The sequence below is a fragment of the Gadus morhua genome, chromosome 15, assembly GCF_902167405.1.
Source record: "Gadus morhua chromosome 15, gadMor3.0, whole genome shotgun sequence".
NCBI classification, from domain to species: domain Eukaryota; kingdom Metazoa; phylum Chordata; class Actinopteri; order Gadiformes; family Gadidae; genus Gadus; species Gadus morhua.
The window spans coordinates 25,185,860-25,208,038 of NC_044062.1; the positions used below are offsets into that span (position 1 = coordinate 25,185,860).

The following is a 22,179-nucleotide window of genomic DNA, read 5'->3' on the forward strand; positions in this document are numbered from 1 at the left end:
AATAGATTGGGGTTTAACTTAGAGCAGCCGCAGTAGTTTGCAATTGGTCCACTGAGCTCCGTCGGTACTTTTAAGCACACCGAACTTCACCGCTGTCAAGGAAAGTGGATTTATTGCCTGATTCACGTCTTTGTTTTTACTCCGTAAAAGTAGTCCGGTAAGCGTGTCCGGTTGCTAAGCGACGGGACATGGGCGTTTATTAATGACGTGTTCGCGTATCGTAGTGTCCGCGCGCGTCCGAGGTAACTGTAAATGAGTAGGCTACTAGTAGTACTTTTGCAGGCTGAACGTTAAAATACTTCTTAACTTAGAGAGATGGCAGCTGCAGTAGTTCGCAAATGGACCTTCGAGGATTCCTGGTCACTAAATTCCTGTAAGACCACTCTCTCCCACCAGTCTTGGCTGCAGACTCGCATCCAAATTCCTCTTGTTTGCGGCGGAGCTTAAGGTAAATATAAAGATCTGACGAGAAATTGACGTTGCTGCGCTGTCCTCCTCCTTCTTAATTGAAGGAGCAGGCAGAGAAAAGCTCTCTCCTGCTGTGCTTTCATTAAAATCAAATTTAAAATCCTCGATAGTGATAAGACATCCATTATGTCGCCGCCAGTCCAGAGATGTGTCAGGTGTGCGCGAGAGACAGAACGGACACTTTTGTTACTGCCATGTATACAGTAGCCTACATTCGGAACACATTTTAGGAACAGATCTATGCCGCATAGAAATCTATGCGGATCAGATGCGGATCAGATGTGCCATGTAAACGCGGCTACTAACTTGTTGCATTGTCTGTGTGGGAGGCGGAGTCCTGGCGCAATCGTGTTTACATCCTTTTTATTTAGTGTTTCAATTTTATTTATTGTTTTTGGTGGTGTTTGGTTTTTATTCAAGAGCATTTTTTGTTAATAATAGATTGTTTTTGGTTGTTTTGTTAATTTATTCTGGATATTTTAAATGTCTTCGAGACGTCCAGTTCCAGTGTTCTTAAAAATAAAGGTTTATTGATCTTCGAAAGGGTGTACTTTATCATTATATTAGTTGAAAAACGGCAATATTATCGCTTATCGCAATAATTCCTGGGGCACTTAATCGCCCAGAGAAATGTGTCATCGTGACAGGCCTAGGCATAGGTTGTAGTAGCTGATGAGGTAGATGGCAGCTTCTCATCCAGAAGCACTGAGACTACAGCAGAGTCCTTTCTAGTGGGGGAGGTGGTTGGCTCATCCTGACCAGTGGTAGAGGATGCTCCAAAATACTTTAGAAGTGCCCCTGAAATTGCAATTGAATTGTAATTGACATCCAAAGACAGTAGGCTTAGGGCTGGGCGATAAACCGACTTTATCGATTAACCAGTTCACGTCGACTTGTTTAAATGAAAATCGGTTTTCTCTTCATCATCAGACAATGCTTCCCTCTCAGCTCCCGTAGTTCGAATGGGCTCAGCCCTCCCTCCGCACATTTACCAAAGTGATACACAAACATTGCAGTGAGCCGGGAAGAATATGTTCCTAAGAAAGTCACACGTCATCCGTTATTTGGAATTAGTTTGCGTTCGCGAGGTCAGATTGAGACCAGACAACACCCCGTTGCAAAGTCTGTTCGAAGTCTGTTGCTAGCAAAGGCAGCAGTACGACGAATTGACTGCAGCACCTCAGGCATAAACATCCCGCCGAATGGGAGAAAAGTTGCGCGCAGCGGAATGAGAGAGACCACGGCACCACAAGCACCACACGAACAGCTGTTAAAATACAGACCACCATCACACAAACCTTTGCCAACTGCATCCCATATGAAAATAATTCGCCCCGCTGGAAAGCCATAACTGATGCGATCGCTATGTATATACAGAGGATTTGGTCCCAATTTATACGGTGGAAAAGCCAGGCTTCATCAATATGCTATAAGTATTAGATCCCAAGTATGTACGTCTAAAGCCAGAGGTCATAGACGGGCTTGTCTTCCTGGCTAAAAATATAAAAATCGATTTAAATCGGAAATCAGATTTTTGGTGAAAAAATCAGGGACTTATTTTTTAGGCCAGATCGCCCAGCCCTAAGTAGGCTATAATATCACTCTTATAGAAAACACCCATGAATAGCCAATTTAAATAAACATACCCTTACATGCTAAATGTCTATCATTAGACGCTATATTCATCTAACTTTCAGGGAGGAAAAAATAGCTCCTTGGTTACTGCCTTGAATTCTATGCATGGCATTCTTTTTGTTATGACTGGTTAAACTTTGACACGAAATAGAGTTGTAGCAAATGGCAAATGTTCGTCCTTGAAACTACCTGCAGATATGTAAATTCCGTTGGACAATTACAAGGCCCAATGTTAACCTCAAATTATGGAAAAACCAAAACAGGAATTATAGGCCTGTATTTATAATGTTATATATATAATAATATAATATAAAACTTTTTTTATATACAGTGTTGTTGTTTTTTAAGTGCCCGTGTCGCACCCCAAGTGTCAATAAAAAATGCTGCCCCGGTGGCTGCCCGGTTCGCCGGTGGCTGCCCGGTTCGCCCGTGCCCAAAACCTTCACTGCTTTGAACTACTGACACAGCTTTGACTCTGTCTGCAAACACCAAAGCAGTTGTCACATCTAAGTCCTTAATGAAATTATTGATGTTGTCATACTCTTTTGACTTTGTCATCACATAACGCTTTTTACCAAACAAAACGGAACATGGTACCTCTTAGCTAATGTATGTCTGTTTTTTTTCCAATTAGATAGCAAGGTCATTACCTCGAAGGCACTGTATCGTTATATCCTCTGGCATTGATGAGAAACGTGTTTAACAATGTCATTTGACATTGGGATGTTTGCTAACTTTTGGCCTTTTGGCCAAAAAAAGAGGCCATGCCTCTATGGAACGACTTGTTGGGCTCTAGAGTCAATAATGGCGACGCTATTGAAATTGTTGCTAAATAAAGAATCCTCAAAAATAAGAAGAGATATATTTTTCAAAACTAAAGGATGTAGTAGGACCATAAAGAGGCCATACCTCTATGGAACAAGTTTTGGGGCTCTAGAGTCAATAATGGCGACGCTAATGAAATTTTACAATTGTGGTCGTTTTCAGTTTTGCACTTTGCAGACGATCCCTAAGCTCTGGCTGAAAACCGACAGCTCATAGAAGCTAATGCAATTCACCGTTCGCTAAAGACGGCTCATTTGGATGAAAACAATGTTGTAGCTGGTTCTCTGGGTTACTACACTCAATTGTGTCGCAACAATGTTCCACTGATGATCTATTGAACCGCAAACTCAGAATCTGCCAATTAATTTCCAACTTTACGGAAGTTCCCCTCCGTTTATATGTTTTACTCACAGCATGAATTGACCTGGATATGAAGCGTCCGTAGCGCAACATAACATTTGTTTCTAAAGAGAAGACGGAGCTATCCTCTCCGTTTATATGCTTTGCACAGGTGTCTGAATTGACCTTGATATGAAGCGTCCGTAGCACAAAATAATATAACATTAGTTTTTTAAAGAGATAAGAAGGAGCTCTCCTTTCCTCTCCGTTTACATGCTTTAATCACAAGTGTGTGAATTGACCTCGATATGAAGTGCATATCCAGTGTCCGTAGCGCACGGAATGTTATATTACTTTGAGTAGTGCAAAATAATCTAACATTCGTAATTTAAAGAGATAATGCCCTGTTTACACCTACCCGATAGTGGGCCCCGATGGTGCCCGATGGCTAAATCAGCAGCTATCGTTATAACATCGGGAAATAGTGTGGTTGCATCGGGAAACACCGTTACTCTTCCCGGGAACATCGTTAGACAACGGGAAGAAACGGGAAGAAATGCTCAATGATCGGGCAACAACGGGCAACATCGGCAAAGAACGAACATGTTTGTTAATTTTGGGTCTATCGGGGTAGAATCGGCTACCAGGTGTTTTTATCGGCTATAATCGGGAATAGAACGGGAGTATAACGTAAGACATCGCAAGTCGTTCGGGAGTTTTCCTGGAGTACATCTGCTATATTCGTTAACCTTCCGCGCTTTATCGTGTTTTATCGTCTTTATATCGGCAACTTCAACACACGAAAGACCCTCGAGAACCCTAGACAAATAACGATTGTGAGTGAACAGATTGTGTTAAGGAAGACCCTCAATCTGCCACTTGGGTATAAATAGGGGGTGATGGATGGATGTCCTACTTTTATAATTACAGGGTACTTCGCCCATTTAGAACCGGCGTTCTATTATCATAAAATCGCTATTGTAATATAAATAAATGTATAAATAAATATCAGTCTAAACCAGTCTCCCCTTTGCCTTCTCCAGAAATGACGCCAAATGACGCCAAACGCGTCATTTGACGTGTTTCGCGTCATTCGAAATGACGTCAAATGACGCCAAACGCACTTCGGGTGTCTTCCCTGGCATAAATCGTTATGTTATCGTTATAACATCGGGTATGTGTAAATGCTACCCCGATAAATTGACCCGATCATATATTTTTAGCCCGATGTCACCCGAATCACCCCGACTTCCACATCGGTGGTCCATCGGCCATTAGCGGCCATTAGCGGGATGGTGTAAACGGGGCATAAGCAGAAGCTCTCTAGCCTGGCTCCGCCCGCCTAAGTACTTCCGCTCAATTTGAATTTCCCTTCAGTACTAGGTCTGGACCTGCTGTATGTAATTTGGTTTTCTGGCGCCGCCACAGCGGCGCCCAATCAGCGAACAGAGGGCGTGTCTGAGAACAATGACGATAAAGTCGTGCGCCAGTTTGAGTTGTTGTTGTAGGTCGGTAGTTGATTTACAATGTGCAATTTTTCCCTGATAAATTAAATTCGACGAACAAAACCTGCAGCTGTCGTTGACGGATATTTTTGTGCAGACGCGCAAGGTGTTTGGTTTGTGTACAACCTGCGCATGATTCCCGGCGCATGACATACGTCACAACCAAACGTTAGCGATTGGTTATGGCAGATCCAGAGTGGCACTGGGCAGATCCAATCATTTTAAACTTCAACAGACACCCGCCTTCAAGTGAGTTAATGTTTGTCAATTGATTAGGTCCAGACTCTCTGTACAAATGAAATGAAATGAAGTGAAGTACGAGAGTCTGGTAGAACCAGGCAAAAAGCTCTCCTCTTGTCAAAAAAAAAGAAATTCGGTCATTTTTCAGCAGCGGCGTACCGTACATAGGGAAAACACTGCTATATATTATATAATATTATACTATTTAGATATAGAGCTCCGGGAGTCCGCAAACGGCAACAATCACTTCTCCTCCATGCTGCTGTTCACGCTGGATTGCAGGGAGTGAACGCTGATTGGCTGTTATGTTACGTCCCTCAGGGAGTGAACGTTGATTGGCATTGTGGGAGTTGTCGTCTTCAATCCGCAAGCGCCAACAAGTCACTGTCTGCCTTTTCTTGGTCAAGGAGGCACAAAATTTGAAATTTATGTTTAGGGCTGCAACTAACGATTATTTTAATAATCGATTAATCGGTCAATTGTTTTTTCGATTAATTGACCAATCGGATAAAAAAAGAAACATTTGTAATTGCCGCATCTTTATTCAAAAATGGAACATTACTTCAAATTCACAGTGCAGACTGAAGTGTAAAAACACCAGGTTATGTTAAACAATCACTATAGATTGCTGGATGTGAGTTTTCGGCAGGTAACAATATCGACAGTGGCAGAAATTGAGCCTTTGCATTTCTCACCCAGTGTCCATCAATACGTGAATGACAGTCCTGCGTTGTCTCTCCCCAGCTGTGGGTTGGCAGGCTCATCCTCTACTCCTCAGTGCTGTACCTGTTGACCTGTCTGGTCGTCTACTGGCTCTATCTCCCTGAGCCATGGATCCAGAGGATTGCCATGGCCCTGCCGTTCTTCATGGTTCCTGTGCTGTGAGTATGCAGCATCAGATAGGTTCCTATGAAATGGATTTTACAATCAAGTTGCCCAGACTTGCCTTTATATATCTGCATCTAGGGATAATGTTAATGTTAAATTTTAAACTAAATATGGTTAGCTTTCTGCTATTAGCGCCATATGGACTCGTTTCACATTGGTTTCCTTGCATGGCATACGTTTACAACATTGATTTATCAGTCTTTTCATTAATATTTACTATACCTCTTGCATGTAAAGTACGAAGTTATATCACTGGTGTCGCTATAGCAACCAGCATACCACAATGGAACCAATATTTAATATTAACCCTGCTTTTAAACTGATGAAATAGCAGTATCTTCTCTCATCTGTTGTGGCCGTCATTCTCCCTCAGGGTGTGGTTCTCAAGGAAACTGCTGGTCTATCTCTTCTCCAAACGCACAGAACGAAACAGTAAGCATCTCTCCTCGCCTGTCAGTTTTATCTATGTGTTTTTTGGTTTCTTCTTTGTTCTATGCTTTTGTTCCATGTTGTGTTACAATTTCAATTCCGTTCAATGTAAATATATCTTGCAAGTGATGCCAACGGCAGACTTTACAGACATCATGGTCTGCATGTGCCGGGCTACAATACTACACCTTATGGAAATGTGCCATACTGTCTTAGCCATTACTGAGGCAGGTCTGGAGTTCTCATCTCCCCACTGGTGTGATACTTTGTCACATTGTTTCTATTTCTACTTTTAGATGATAAATTAGAAGATTTGAAAGTTTCCAAAAGAAAGATTGTAAGTATATGAGCATCCAATCAGAGCTTGTGAAGGGTGCTAGTTGGGGTTTTTCTGTATGCATGGGGTACATGTTGTTGTTTTCTTTCAAATTATAATAGTTCTGCAGGTAATGTGTCAAATACAGTCTCAACAGCTGGATGAATGGGTTGTAGTTATTTAGTAACAAACCGTGTAACATGTTTGATGCACTAGGAGAGTGTTTTAATGAGGAAGATTATACAATAATTTATATTTCAAAACAGAACTAAAAGGTCTAGCTTGAGGTGGAGATAAAGGTTTTTGATTTCAGCTGGAGGAAGTGATGGAAACGGAGACCTACAAGAATGCCAAGCTCATCCTAGAACGCTTTGACCCTGAGGCCAAGAAGAAAGCGGTGAGCACGGTGTTGTGTGCTATTTAAATCCCTATATCCATAGGTTTATGCAACACCCACTCAGAGTTCAGCAGGACCAGCCTTTATTTTACTAGTGTGCCACAAGAAATACTCAAACAACCCCTACCGGTTGGGATGGAATTGTGTGGTAGGGGAATTTAAACACATGTTGAAGACTTGATTGTAGATGTTTTTCATATGTTTTTGTAGGAGTTGGAGTCAACTCCAGTGCGTCTCCAGATGACTCCACGACCAGGACAAGGTAGAACCGTGATCCACACAGTAGAATCGGTAGGAAGGTAGAACCGTGATCCATAAAGTAGAACCAATAGGAAGGTAGAACTGTGATCCACACAGTTGAACCAATAGGAAGGTAGAACTGTGATCCACACAGTAGAAACAAGAGGAAGGTTGAACTGTGATCCACACGATAGAACCAATAGGAAGGTAGAACTGTGATCCACACAGTAGAACCAAGAGAAAGGTAGAACCAATAGGACGGAATAACCAACACGAAGGTAGAACCAATAGGAAGGTAGAACCGTGATCCAAACATTTGTAGCGGCCGCGTTGTCAGAATCACACATTGCTACACCCCTTTCCAGTAAAACCCACCTCCATTCATGTCTTCCTCCGTCATCCACCCCATTCATCTCCTACTCCAATGGAAATAAACTGCCCACCGATTCCGCGCATTTTAAAATCCGTCCTCCAGGAAGGAGATGTGGTAGCGAGTGCAAGTCACCGAAAGAGCGGAGTCCGTGAAGAAGAAGTGGGACCACAGCGTTAAGCGTTTGGTTGAAGTCTGCGATATAGCCGTCTTATGCTTTGCATCCTTGTCACGGGAGTTTCGTCGGCACGTCTGCGGAAAACCAGAAAACAAGCCTTTTTTTTGTTTTTTTGTTTTGTCAAAAAAACTAATCAAAAGTTTAGCTAGTTTATTCGTTTTTTGGTTCTTACTTAACAAAACAAATTTACCACTCAATATCTTGTTTCGGTGGGTGGGCGGGTCTTCTGATTGGCTAGTGTGCTTCGTTGCCCTGCGCTCTTCAAAATAAAAGTTCTTCCGTTTGATAATGTCGACAAAAATAATAGTATTCATAATCATTTGAAAATGAGAACTTATGAAGTTATGATGACTTCAGTGCAGTTGACATGAAGTAATTACCTGAAGAGTAGACCTAAGGGCTTTACTACGACAGATGCTCAACATATCCAGGCTCTATGTTCATAATCCGGCTCAACAAAACCTAAAGCCCCGGTCAGAGTTAACTGGTATGACGACGGTGGTCATTGTCCGGATCTGAGCTTTGCGCTCTGTGCGCGTTCACATCAAAGGAGCTGCGATCGCGGGCGGCTGATTTCCTCACAGCCTGAGAGCTATGAGGAATACAAGTGATCACAACACATTTCTGACAGCTGAACATGGCGCATCTGTTGACCTTTATCCATTTACAGTAAACAAATATTTTTTTCTTGTTGGAAGATATTTTATATTGTTTTCATATTATTATTTACTGATGGTGATTACAGAATGCGAGTGTGTGTTATATTGAAAGCGATGCTGGGTGTGCCTATGAATATAGGCTACAGTGAGTTTTTTAAGGTGCTGTACAGGCAAATCATATTGTCTACTCTGTACAGTGACAAAGAGTGTACAGTGTCGTAGCAATCTCTCTATTAGATATTGCGTCAAAGACAGATGAGATATTTAGATGCAAAAAGCAAACAATACTTGTAGGCAATTGCTGGTCACATATATTTGTAATAAAAGTACTAACAAAGATACATCTCAGTATGCATCAACAAACAATAAAAACAGGCATACAATAATAATAATCTGAGGCCTCAGATGGGAGTTCTCCATGCGTCTTACTTCATACACTAAAGGTACGCTCAGAGAAAATCCACCGATCAATGAGTTCTTATTCACTTGGGTTGGGTTCTGGAGGGGGTGTGTCCCCTAATTAACCAAAAGCCTTTGTTTACCAGATGGTAATCTTTTACAATTGAAGCTCCCCTGGATGCCATTCAAGGGGGAGGCGGCCGTGCCATGTAACCCTTTTGCTTCCTCGACGCTAGCCCAGGGGTTGAGGAACAGGCCCATACATCAAAGGATTGCATGGAAACAAATTTACATCACACGAAAGGAGAGGAAGAGGCAGGCAATAATATGCATCACACGAAACCCAAAGGTTCACACTTTAGATCACCCACAAGGAGAGTATAAGGCAGGCAATATATATGAATCACACAAAATAGCAACAAAACTTAAATTCATCGATAGACCAAAACAATACAACATGTGGATTTTCCATCACAACAGTAACCTTCTTCATTCAATATTTAATTGGCTACTGTAGCCTACACTGTAAAAAAACAAATGGTTTTGCGCTTTGCTCATGGCAGTTGTGACAGTCATTTTAACATGTCAGCAGGCAAGCTTCACTCATTCCAAGATATACTATGCTTTGTCCTATAGCCTACTTGGAACATGTTTTGAAATTGATCTATAGTAGCCTATAGAGATTTGCTAACAACAGGCCAGCTGGAATACAAAGCAAACTGTCACTCAAATGCCCATTCATGGAAGTCTTCTATTGTCATCCCAGGACAAAACACAAATAATGCTGTAATGTAATAATATACATCTTTAAATGCGCAATAATGAGTAATTCACAGACTAATTAAATGTTTTTATTGGCTCCCAGAATGCAGGTCAGTTAGTGACTCCCAGTATCTTTAAAAACAGACTGGGAAGTAGAGCCTTCAGTTACTGGGTTCCTTTACTGTGGAACCAGCTCTCTCCATGGGTCAGAGAGGCAGACACTCTAACTACATTTTAAGTAGAGGCCCCCCCCCCTCACCTTTCGCAACTTGTAGTTTGGCCTTGGCGTCTCGCAGTCTCTCCCACATATTCTCCACAGCTCCATCCCTCTGCACCAACTGCAGGTTTTCCTGGGAGTTTTTACTCAGTGGATGTGAAGGTTTAAGGGAAGAGGATGTTGTTATGATGCTCATGCTATTTTAAGCCCTTGGAGACAGACTGTTCGTAAAAACGGGCTATAAAAATAAAATGGCCTTGCCTTGCCTAACCCGCTTGGACTGTAATTCATATTCATGCTACTAGTTTGATCATTGACTGACTACGTGAGTAGTTGCCCAGAGGAGATCTTATAGAAGTCTTATAGTCAAACGGTATAGGGTATATACAAATTTGATGTGTTTAGGCCATTTATAAGATCTAGTTAACATCATTAAAGAGTAGACAACATGATTTTCTTGTACAGCACCTTAAAAAACTCACTGTAGCCTATATTCATAGGCACACCCAGTCTCGCTTTCAATATCGCATTCTGTAAGCACCATCAGTAAATAATAATATGAAAACAATATGAAATATCGTTCAACAAGAAAATATAATTTGTTAACTGTAAATGGATAAAGGTCAACAGATGCGCAATGTTCAGCTGTGATAAATGTGTTGTGATCACTTGTATTCCTCGTAGCTCTCAGCCTGTGAGGAAATCAGCAACCCGCGATCGCAGCTCCTTTGATGTGAACGCACACAGAGCCGGACAATGGGGCTTTAGGTTTTGTTGAGCCGGATTATGAACACAGAGCCTGGATATGTTGAGCCTCCATCGTAGTAAGCCCTCAGGTCTACTCTTCATGTAATAACTGTGCCACCTTGTGGCTAAACATCAACTGCAAGTTCCCATTTTCAAATGATTACGAATACATTGTTATTTGAAGCCGTGTCAGTCTTGACTGTGGGTGATGGGGTCCTCTTTGTCTGCTAGTGTCTATAATACAGTAATATTTTTGTCGACATTATGAAACACAAGAACTTTTATGTTGAAGAGCACAGGGCAACGAAGCAAACTAGCCAATAAGAGGACCCACCTACCGATGGAATCCAGATATTGAGTGACAAATTTGTTTTGTTAAGTAAGAACCAAAAAAAACGAATAAACGTCCTGAAATTTTGATTTTCGTTTTTTTTGACAAAAGGAAAAAACGAAAAAAACTGCTTGTTTTCTCTTTTCTGCTATATTAGCCAATTATTCCCAGAAAACAGACTGATAAAACGTACATTGCTCTAATAGGACAGTAGAACCAATAGGAAGGTTGAACCCTATATATATGAGCCCAATGACAGTTGCATGACCCCGGTGTGCATATCACTAACAAACTGAACTGATCAACACGGCACTAGCCAGGATGATCCATTTAAATAGAGTCTTTAAATCTTGAATCTGAACGGTTTGTCTTGGTACTGCTGACAAGGCTTTGCTGCCCCTCCCATCAGAGATTCGTCAGAGGGGCGTGGCCATGAGGCCCATGCCGATGGTGGGCCCGGCTGGTATGGTGATGATGACTCCGCCCCTGGGGGAACGCCCTCCAATGGCCCCGGGCGCCACACCAATGGGTAAGGGAGTGCCCACCCGGGTACAGGATGTCAGAGAAAAGGGAGACAAAGTTTTGTGTTTATGACTAAATCTTATTAATATTTATTTGGCAATGTAAAGAATTGTGCACCCACCCTGTCCTCGTAGGGTTAGAATCTGCTGTTTTATTCGACAGAGTGGATTCTAATGCCATGAACCCTGACACCCCCAGGGTTCAGTTCTAGAGGTGCAACCCGGTATCACACGATTTCGTGCTCATGCGCACGAAAAGTAATCTGTTGAACCATGTCCCAGAGCATGATTGTCCGACTTTATTCTTACTTGTTACGATGCTGACCGTAGACAGCCCATAACCCAAGTCTGTCCCTACGTGGTGTGCTGAACTTGAGTTTTTTTTTTTCCTAATCTTGCCCTGGGTGAGTGCAACCTAACCTATCTAGGGGGTTAGGTGCAAGGTACTCACCACAGGTCCGTCTCTCACACTCCGCACCGGCTCCTCGTCCCGGTTGGATGAAACGTCAGTCCCACTGACCAGCCCGCGACTTGATCCAGTCTTTAATTCACCGTGTATATATATATACAGTGGGGAGAACAAGTATTTGATACACTGCCGATTTTGCAGGTTTTCCCACTTACAAAGCATGTAGAAGTCTGTAATTTTTAGGTACTCTTCAACTATGAGTGACGGAATCTAAAACAAAAATGCAGAAAATTACATTGTATGATTTTTAAGTAATTAATTTGCATTTTATTGCATGAAATAAGTATTTGATACATCAGAAAAGCAGAACTTAATATTTGGTACAGAAACCTTTTGTTTGCAATTACAGAGATCATACGTTTCCTGGAGTTCTTGACCAGGTTTGCACACACTGCAGCAGGGATTTTGGCCCACTCCTCCATACAGACCTTCTCCATATCCTTCAGGTTTCAGGGCTGTCGCTAGGCAATACAGACTTTCAGCTCCCTCCAAAAGATTATCTATTGGGTTCAGGTCTGGAGACTGGCTAGGCCACTCCAGGACCTTGAGATGCTTCTTACGGAGCCACTCCTTAGTTGCCCTGGCTGTGTGTTTCGGTTCGTTGTCATGCTGGAAGACCCAGCAACGACCCATCTTCAATGCTCTTACTGAGGGAAGGAGGTTGTTGGCCAAGATCTCACGATGCATGGCCCCATCCATCCTCCCCTCGATACGGTGCAGTCGTCCTGTCCCCTTTGCAGAAAAGCATCCCCAAAGAATGATGTTTCCACCTCCATGCTTCACGGTTGGGATGGTGTTCTTGGGGTTGTACTCATCCTTCTTCTTCCTTCAAACATGGCGAGTGGAGTTTAGACCAAAAAGCTATATTTTTGTCTCATCAGACCACATGACCTTCTCCCATTCCTCCTCTTGATCATCCAGATGGTCATTGGCAAACTTAAGACGAGTCTAGACATGCGCTGGCTTGAGCAGGGGGACCTTGCGTGTGCTGCAGGATTTTAATCCGTGACGGCATAGTGTGCTACTGATGGTTTTCTTTGAGACTGTGGTCCCAGCTCTCTTCGGGTCATCGACCAGGTCCTGCCGTGTAGTTCTGGGCTGATCCCTCACCTTCCTCACGATCATTGATGCCCCATGAGGGCACTTCTTGCATTCCTAATAAACCTAATAAAAACAGTTGTTGCCTTCTCACCAAGCTGCTGGCCTATTGTCCTGTAGCCCATCCCAGCCTTGTGCAGGTCTACAATTTTATCCCTGATGTCCTTACACAGCTCTCTGGTCTTGGCCATTGTGGAGAGGTTGGAGTCTGCTTTATTGAGTGTGTGGACAGGTGTCCTTTATACATGTAACAAGTTCAAAAAGGTGCAGTTAATACAGGTAATGAGTGGAGAACAGGGGGCTCCTTAAAGAATAACTAACAGGTCTGCGAGAGCTGGAATTCTTACTGGTTGGTAGGTGATCAAATACTTATGTCATGAAATAAAATGCAAATTAATTACTTTAATTAATTAATTAATTAAAAATTGTACAATGTGATTTTCTGGATTTTTGTTTTAGATTCCGTCCCTCAAAGTTGAAGTGTAACTATGATGACAATTACAGACCTCTACAAAACCTGCAAAATCGGCAGTGTATCAAATACTTGTTCTCCCCACTGTATATCCCAAAAGTGTTCCCTAAATGGAATGTCCGAGTAGTAGGGATGGGAATTTATAAGAATTTAACAATTCCGATTCTGCTTATCGTTCCGATCCCTTATCGATTCTCTTATCGATTCTCATTGGGTGAGAAAATAAGTACAAATTTGTTTGTTTATATTAACTCTCTTTAATATCTAATCAGAATTGCGTCTTGTATTAGGAAATTGTACATTTTCACATTAATTGGTCTAGACAAAAAAAGGATATGTTTGGCTTTTTAAGCCCAAATGCCATCATTATGTGCAATAAAACTAAAAACACAGACTGAAAATAGCCAAGTAAGAGCTTGTGCCTTTTGGAATATTAACAGTGCTCATTTGCATTCAACAAAATTCAACTGACATAAACAGAGAAGAAGTCACTTTTTGTGCTTGCCCTCTCAGGAAGGATACGAGATCTTTCTGGACTTAGGGTGTCTCCAGCAGTGGAGAACACCCTTTCAGAAGGGATGGAGGACCCTTGCACACAGAGATACTCCTCAGCAAGAGCTGACAACACTGGCAATGTGTCACTCTTCTTCCACCACCAGAGATTGGTACTATCTTTGGTTGCAATATATATTGCATACACAACAAACATAACCTTTTTAATGTGTCTTTAGTCAACCAAGTTTTCTATAAGTCATTTTAATTTTTTCTCCTCCTTCTCAATGGGCTTTCTAAGCCGTTGGTCTATGGCTGCAGCTTGGATGGCAGGGGACTGTTCACAAATCTCTCCATCATCAAATACAGGGAGTTCTATCTTGTCCTCGCATCTAAAAGGAGCATGTGCTGGGGCAGCTCTGCAGACACACACACACACACACATTAAACAATGTAATATTTCCATCACTTTATAATTTTTAAATTGATCATAATCTGTTATTTATCTTACAATTTGTATCTCGTTAGCTTGCAATTAAAGTATTTAAACGGTAGGCCTATTACTTATTGAGGAGTTGTTGCTTTTCCTTTAGGAAGACTTTAGCCATGTGGGATCTCTTCATCCATACGATCACAGAACGAATCCTAGCTGCCCAGTTGGAAACTGTATTGCAGTTGTACAGCTTCTGAGCTCCAAGGTGTGTGCGCAAAACATGGAAACTTGATGTTTAGCTTTTTGACAGCTACATCCATGTTTGCTGTGTTATCCAGTTGCTGCCACCTCCTTCTCTTTCACTCCAAACTCTCCAGGATCCCCTCAATTTCCTCCACAACAGCTATCCCTGTTTGAGATGGGTACACTGCTTTGGTTTTAAGGACTTTTTCTTTACTCTGACCTTCCCTGACGTAGTGCAATGAGTGAGGTAGTGGTCCTAACTGAAACTAGTCCAACCATCTGCTGTGCTGGCTGCATTTGTGACATGCCTCAGGTCTGTGATCAGATTGCTCTTTTCAACTCCATACCAAGCAGGAATCAGATGATTTGTTAAACTGTCTCTGTTTGGGGCTTTGTATTTTGAGTTCAGAGTCTTTTCATATCTCTACAGAAAATTTATGGTAGGATTAGGAATGAATAAAACAGACTATACTGACATAAAAACTTTGAAATTTGTTATTTTCATTTGAAAAGAAAAGCTGGACAAAATACTACGGAAATTCAGAGGACTCTAATGGGGCAAACGGGTGCAAGCCCTTTACCACAAACTTAGTCACTGCTCGGTGACATTCGTTTATCCTCGCCTCGGTCATTTTATTCCTCCCTGCCTCTGTGAACGGAGTAGCTAGAGGCAGGGGCGGCCCCAGCACATTTGGCGCTCTAGGCGAGATTGTTGACGGGGGGGGGGGTATGGAGCGATTGTTGACGGGGGGGGGGGGGGGGGGGGATGTAGCCGATAAGATTATTTTTTTTATTTTTTTTGGACGCACTATTTTGCGCTCCCCCTCTAGATGGCGCTCTAGGCGGCCGCCTAACCCGCCTGTAGGGAAGGCCGCCCCTGGCTAGAGGTGCACGAGAGCTACTTGCTGCAGTGCAGACTCTGAGCCAGTGTGAGAGCCAGCCTCTGAGCCAGCCAGACTCTGGCCGTCATCATCTTTTAAATTTGAGGGACAATGACAATGTAGATTATTCGTATAGTATACTTTTACACAATGAAATAGCACTCACATTAACTAAGTAGACAGGGCCTGTCCTGCCTGGAGTTTAAAGTTACCTTCGGCATTAATAACAGATGGCGTCCCGATAGCTTCGCTGCTGCTTGACTCACTTGCGTCGCTAGTTAGTATTGTATCAAACACGCAACATTCCTGCAAATGAACTGCACGCTGTGTAGCCAAATGTTTCTGCATATTGGAGGTAGTTACCCCCTTTGCAAAATGGAAACTTTACAATTGTTGCAAATGGCCATATTTTCGTCTTTTCGCATGAAATACAACCAAGCTTTAGAGCGCTTCTGCATCGGCGCCATGCTGGCTGCGTTCTCTGAACCAAAACAAAGCAGCGCGTGTGTGATGTGTGTCACATTTGAAACAACTGGTGTTACAACGAATTCTGCGACACACCGAAAAGTGTAACCCCAGGGGGCGCTGTTGCACATTTTTTGCAACATGCATGTTTGCATTATAACAAAAACATAAATAAAACATAAGATCTCCCCCCACTGGTGGGTCTTTCTTTTCTTGATATTAACATTAATTCGAAACAGCGTTTTACACAGTGGGCTATAATAGGAAATGCTCCAAGGTAAATCAGCGTAATTTAACACTGACTGTAGCTTTTTATGGGTAAAAAAGCAACGGTGAAGGATGTTACTAAACACCCTATCATTGTTTGGCTCTGTAAAATGCAAATCAAAACAAATGTATTTATTAAGCACCTTTTAATAAAAAGGTAATTGGTTGGGGGGAGATCTTATGTTTTTGTCATGCCTGTCTACGCTTCAAAAAATATGCAACAGCGCCCCCTGGGGTCACACTTTTCGTGTGACCCCAGGTAAGCGGAATCGTTAAGCAGGCATGCTAACGATTCAAAGGAATTGGTTCACTGGGCACCGGTTCTGAAAAAAAACGGTTCTAGATTCCCATCCCTACCGAGCAGCACGAGTCCCTCGGGTAATTCTCCTTCCCCCGACTCTCATCTCAGTCTTAGGCCACGTTTATACGTAGCAGGGTATTTATAGAAACAAATATTTTCCCCCCTCCGTTTTCAAAAATAACATTGTGCACACAACATCGTTTTCAAAATAGTTGTCGTTTACATTAAAACGCATAAATACGCCGTCGAGCGCAATTAAAGCCATGCAAGCCAATCAGAATCCGCAGAATCTACAACAACGAATAACACGAGCGTCTTCCCGTAACAAACAAACTGTAAACATAGGGCGCTCATATGACGTTAAGCATTTCCTGGCGCATAATGTGACGCTTCAGAACCTAAAACCCCGTTTCCCCCCGTTGACACGACAACACATAACCGGCGTTTTCAGAAATCTCCACTTTGGCCGGAGTTTTTAGCAATGATAGTTTTTCTGTGACAAAAACTGCGTTTTCGTGTAAATGAGAGGCCAAACCGCGTGGAAATATCTGCGTTTTCCCTTTGTGTAAACGGAGCATCATTCTCCCCCCCTGCCCCCTCAGCTGTTGCTACTTGCCTGTGATGAGCGCCTCAACAACGCCCCCTCTGTGTGACGTCAGTACTGACCCTAACCCTAAGCACATGCTACCCTACTGTAACAGTACTGCACAGTACCCATGCATTTTTGATGAGAGCGTTTCTCAGAATCTATATCTATATTAGATATATATATATTTATTTATTATATACAAAGAGATTATTGGTTAAGCCCGTCAGTTACTTGGATCCATAGTGCATCGTAACTCTGTCTATGGCTCCCTCTCTCCTTCCACTGTGTTTTGAGAATTTATATTGATATAACGAGAAAGGATGTAATGATGACGCCAAGAAAATAAAGGCTCCTTGGTTATATTAATTTAAATATAATTAACTTATAAAGCGCGTAACGACACAACGAGACGATCTGTGGGCCAGCAGAGGCTGAATTGCATCTAAATTCGGCCTATGACCTTATACATACATCTGATCTTACTCTATATACAAGTCAAATGTATGATATGCTGTACGTGTAGCCTAGTCTTTATATTATAAATATTTTAATATTGTCTGGTTATACCTGAACCACACTTCCACATTGGTGGAAGTGGATTTTCCATGGTCAGACACAGATCTTGTTATAACGATAATTGAATAAAAGCTACATGGTCTATTCATAATATTAATATAACTAAATAATTGTATATTTACTGTATATATCGTCACCCTCTTAAAGTAATGGCCTAAGTCACCTTTTTGCCAAAATGATTTTCTTGCCTAAATCAGCTCTTTGTGATGCTAGCCACCTCTGGTAAAATCCCCAACATCCTCAGTTGAACAGATCATGTGATCCTACCCGTTTAGTGTAATGGCCTATGTCAAGAGTGTGAATTAGTCCAATTTATTTTGCCTAAGTCACTAGACAAGAGTGACTTAGGCAATTTTATGAGCGTTTCAAGATGGCGGCCACTTCCAAAAAAAAGAAAGTCTACCAAGCTAGTGAAGTTATTGCCATGCTGCAGGACTCGTTCCATACAAATGTTTGTGGCATAGGCCTACCCTTCCTCATGGTCTGTTACAGTAGTGGAAAAAAAAGAAATGCACTGTTTTGCCTGACTTATTCCAGAATTAATTCGGCCCAAGTCAGGTTCAAAATTTAGTAAATCACAAAGGCATGTTCATAAATTGGCCTAAGTCATCTTATCCTCTTATGTTACACAATTGACTGACATCATTATTTGTATATCAATAGTAATCTATTGTCATAACCTTTGTGTTTGAAATGATTCATAAATATCATATACTCTATATATGGTTCAGTTTTTTCTGTTTTCTGAACAACTTGAAAATATGACTTAGGCCATTACTTTAAGAGGGTGACGATATTTAATATGTATGTTAATACATCATTATTTAAATGTTAAACCAAAGCATTTCAATCGGGAGATTTTTTTTGGACTTCAGAAGAGGGGGAGGGCTGCGCATTGCACCCTCTAGTTATGGATTCGTAAAACAACAATCCGATTCATCAGATTTTTGCAGCAGACCCGGAAAATGCATTACAATATCGTCTCTATGTGACACGCCCTATTGTTTTCAATGGGCCTGCGTCCACGACACTTGACTGTCATGGTTGCTATGGTGGTTGCCATCGACCGCCCCCTTCCCACAGTTATCGTATGTATCCATATGCACTTGTTAACGACCTATGGCCATTATTTCATTTTCTGTAACATCCACGCATATACAGTATCCTGCATTTAATACATGTACATTTTATATGCGCAATATTCTGACCAAACCCCGAACATATTGATTCTAGATTCCTGTGATAGGAGCGGGATGCTGTGTGCACCGTTCACCTGCAAAGGACTTCATGAGTTCAAACCTTGCTCTGCTCAAAACCACGTTAACAACGTTAAGTGCGGCAACTGGGCTGTTGTCAATTATGTTGTTTTTCTCGTAAACTAGGGTCTGCTGGCTAGGAAATAAACAGGAATATCTTTCTATTTTCCGCAGTTTAGACTTGTAATTATTAATTTACTTTTGTGATGAACTTGACTTTTTTTATTTTTCTGGTGGTTAGCACAGCTGCCAACTCTCCCGTTTTTCCCGGGTTTCTCCTGTTTTCTGATCCATCTCCCGCCGCCCTCCCGTTTTGTCATTTCTCCCGGTAAACTCCCGTATTTCACGATGTCCAAACTTATTTTATTTATAATCAAATCAAAATGTGTGTCGAATGTTCTAAAGTTGCCAGATCATGTATCAAACGCAAGCATGAGAGGCAACGCAAGCGTCAGCCAATCAAATGCATTTGCAGCAAATACGACAGCACAGGCTGTAGCCAATCAGATCACGTCTATGGTCACTTCTCAAGAGCGCAGAGCTAAAAAAAAAACATGGCGGAGCAAACTCCGTAAATGGTCGTATAAAAATGGCAGAAGCGGGTGTACCATCGAAGAAGATTAAATATATGTGTACTTTTAAGTCGGAATGGACCAAAGAGTATGATTCAATATCAAATAGTCACCTGGACAATAGTCACGCTTTTTGTAAAGCGTGTCGGGTTGATTTTAATATAGTGCACGGCGGTAAAAATGACGTCCGTCAACATTTAAAGTCCCTGAAACATGTCCGTGCTGCCGGGGCACAAAAGGGCACTCAGGCGATAACGGGTTTCATCACTAAGAGACAAAACGAGCAGGAACAAGTGCTCCAGGCTTGGATTTTTTCATTGTGAATACATACATAATGATACATAAAAAATACGTTTTTTGTTAATGAATAGTTATTGTGTATTTATTTATAGACTGAAGACTACATGATGAATATGTTGTCTATAAATAGCTACTTATATGCACAACATCCCTTAAAACCAACATTTGTAACCACCTCTGTCATCCATGCTCCCCACCACCGGCCCCGCCCCCCGCCGCCGAAATCTCCCGGATTTTGCTAGTCAAATGTTGGCAGGTATGGTGGTTAGTAACGTCACTCTGAGATATGTGAATAGACAGATTTTCATTTCCTGATTTTCATTTCCTGTAGGGCTGGAGCCCCCAAGCTGATAATCGTCTGTGTCCTTTGAGACCCCCTTTGATATAAAATGGACCCCTGGTCTATAGCTTAATTTTTACTGTCCTTGACTCAGAAGTTAACCGTTCCTTTAGGGCCTCGGCCTCCTAATTGATCATTGTAGTATATTTGAATGCCCTCTTTCATAGACGCTACCACCACTGGGGCGTGGCAACTATTCTCCATATCCATATCGGAAGGGGGGGGGGGGGCTTGTGGACAGTTGGGCTACACTAGACTTACATAGGAAGCTTGCAATGAGCATTTCAATCACCAGCAATTATAAATACACACTCAGGAGGAGGAATGACCTCTCACACATGATAACTTAATTGTTTCAAATAACCCTGCCTCGTTATATCAATGAGCTTGATGTTTTGCTTTCACAAGGTTATAAGCTGTGTCACTACCAAATATTTCCGCGCGCATCTCTCAGAGTGACGTTACTAGCCACCAGACAGTGATAAACAGGGTCATGTTGATTACAAAAGTAACTTAATAATTAAAAGTCTTAACTGTGGAAAATAGAAAGATATGGGGGATGGGGGATGGCAACCAATATAGCAACCATGACAGTCAAGTGACGTGGACGCTGGCCCATAAAGAAATTACGGAAAATAATGTATTGATAACACTGTTCACAACAATAGTCGTGCCTTAAAGCTTTTGGAATGGAATTGAAACAGCGGCACCTGTTGGTTGTATATATTATTGCAAACTGAAACCCCAACCGAACCCCCCCCCATACCTTGACTAAAGGCCGATTCATACCTCTGGATCCGGACGAAATTCGTCCGTTCGCCCCAAACGTTGCCTCCAGAAGTACCCTTCATACCTCTGTCTGGTTTCAGCTGTGTTATGGATGTTACGCAATAAATCCTCTAGAGGGCAGTGACTGTCATTTCACAAATTAAAGGCATCGACAATCGCAAACATGATATCTGTAGAGATGATTTTGCTTTGTGTCATCTGAAATCGGCAAAAAAAAGTGCTAAAAGTGTAGGCCTAGGCGGCGGTGGCATGTGACACCCCTCACCAACCCGCAGATCTCCTCAAAATGTTGATAAATGACCAGTTACAACTCATTGCCACAGCAGGTGAACAATTAAATAAAAAGGTCTGGTATGTAGTATAATATAAGAATAAAACCAATATATATCAGATATTATACTACTCTCTATTTTCGCGAATGGTCTGACTTTTGACTCTATACTGCTGCCTCGTTTTCCGGTGGTATTGCTCAGTTTCTCCCGGAGCACTCCGGATTCGTAAGCTCAGAGGCGACGTACCCATTGACGGACGAAACACCTACGGGACCGGACGAAACGGTGCGTATCCGTATTTACCGTAGGGTGTGAATGGGACTTAAGTGATTTCCTATGGGAAACACAGACAAAAGTAGGCCTGATTTGACTAATTGGCTTTGCATCCTTTCCTTCTACCCTTGTAGTCAAAGAAATGCTGCCCACCAGCTTTCAAAGTACAATGCTGCCACTGGTGGATTTGTATCAATTCACATAATTATCCATCCCTGCTATTTTGTAGTTCACCAAAACACCCTCAATCAACTTGGGTCTCACATACTTATGCCACCGTACGCCACTAACAGTGCAGGCAGGCCAATGGCAACCAAGAAAAAAACAGAGAAGTCAGAGTATCCCTAATACCCTACATTTACCCTTTGATGCATTTGTTGTTTTAACAAATACATAAGTAGAGGGTGCACTGTACTATCTGCGCACACCCCTTCTGTAGTCTAAGAAAATATCAATGGTAATGGTTTGAATTTCGTTCTGTGTATCACGAAATAAGCCAGAAAATCGTGCTATGGGCACGATTCAATAGATTAAATTTCATTAGTATGAGCACGAAATGGTTTGAGGAGGTTTGTTGTAAAAAACGGGCAAATCACAGTATCCCTTATACACTACATTTACCCTT

General features: G+C 42.0%; 1 protein-coding gene across 1 annotated transcript in view; it reads left to right on the forward strand.

The window, feature by feature from the left end:
* Nucleotides 1–5,735: 5,735 nt before the first annotated feature.
* The window catches only part of LOC115559767 (endoplasmic reticulum junction formation protein lunapark-B), a 44,558-nt gene continuing 28,114 nt past the window's right edge, over nucleotides 5,736–22,179 (forward strand). Inside the window, exons 1-6 of the mRNA XM_030378830.1 lie at nucleotides 5,736–5,893; nucleotides 6,274–6,332; nucleotides 6,626–6,666; nucleotides 6,959–7,042; nucleotides 7,253–7,304; nucleotides 11,355–11,474. Coding sequence (XP_030234690.1) covers nucleotides 5,862–5,893; nucleotides 6,274–6,332; nucleotides 6,626–6,666; nucleotides 6,959–7,042; nucleotides 7,253–7,304; nucleotides 11,355–11,474 — 388 coding nt within the window. The 5' untranslated portion in view covers nucleotides 5,736–5,861. The remainder of the gene's footprint in view (nucleotides 5,894–6,273; nucleotides 6,333–6,625; nucleotides 6,667–6,958; nucleotides 7,043–7,252; nucleotides 7,305–11,354; nucleotides 11,475–22,179) is intronic.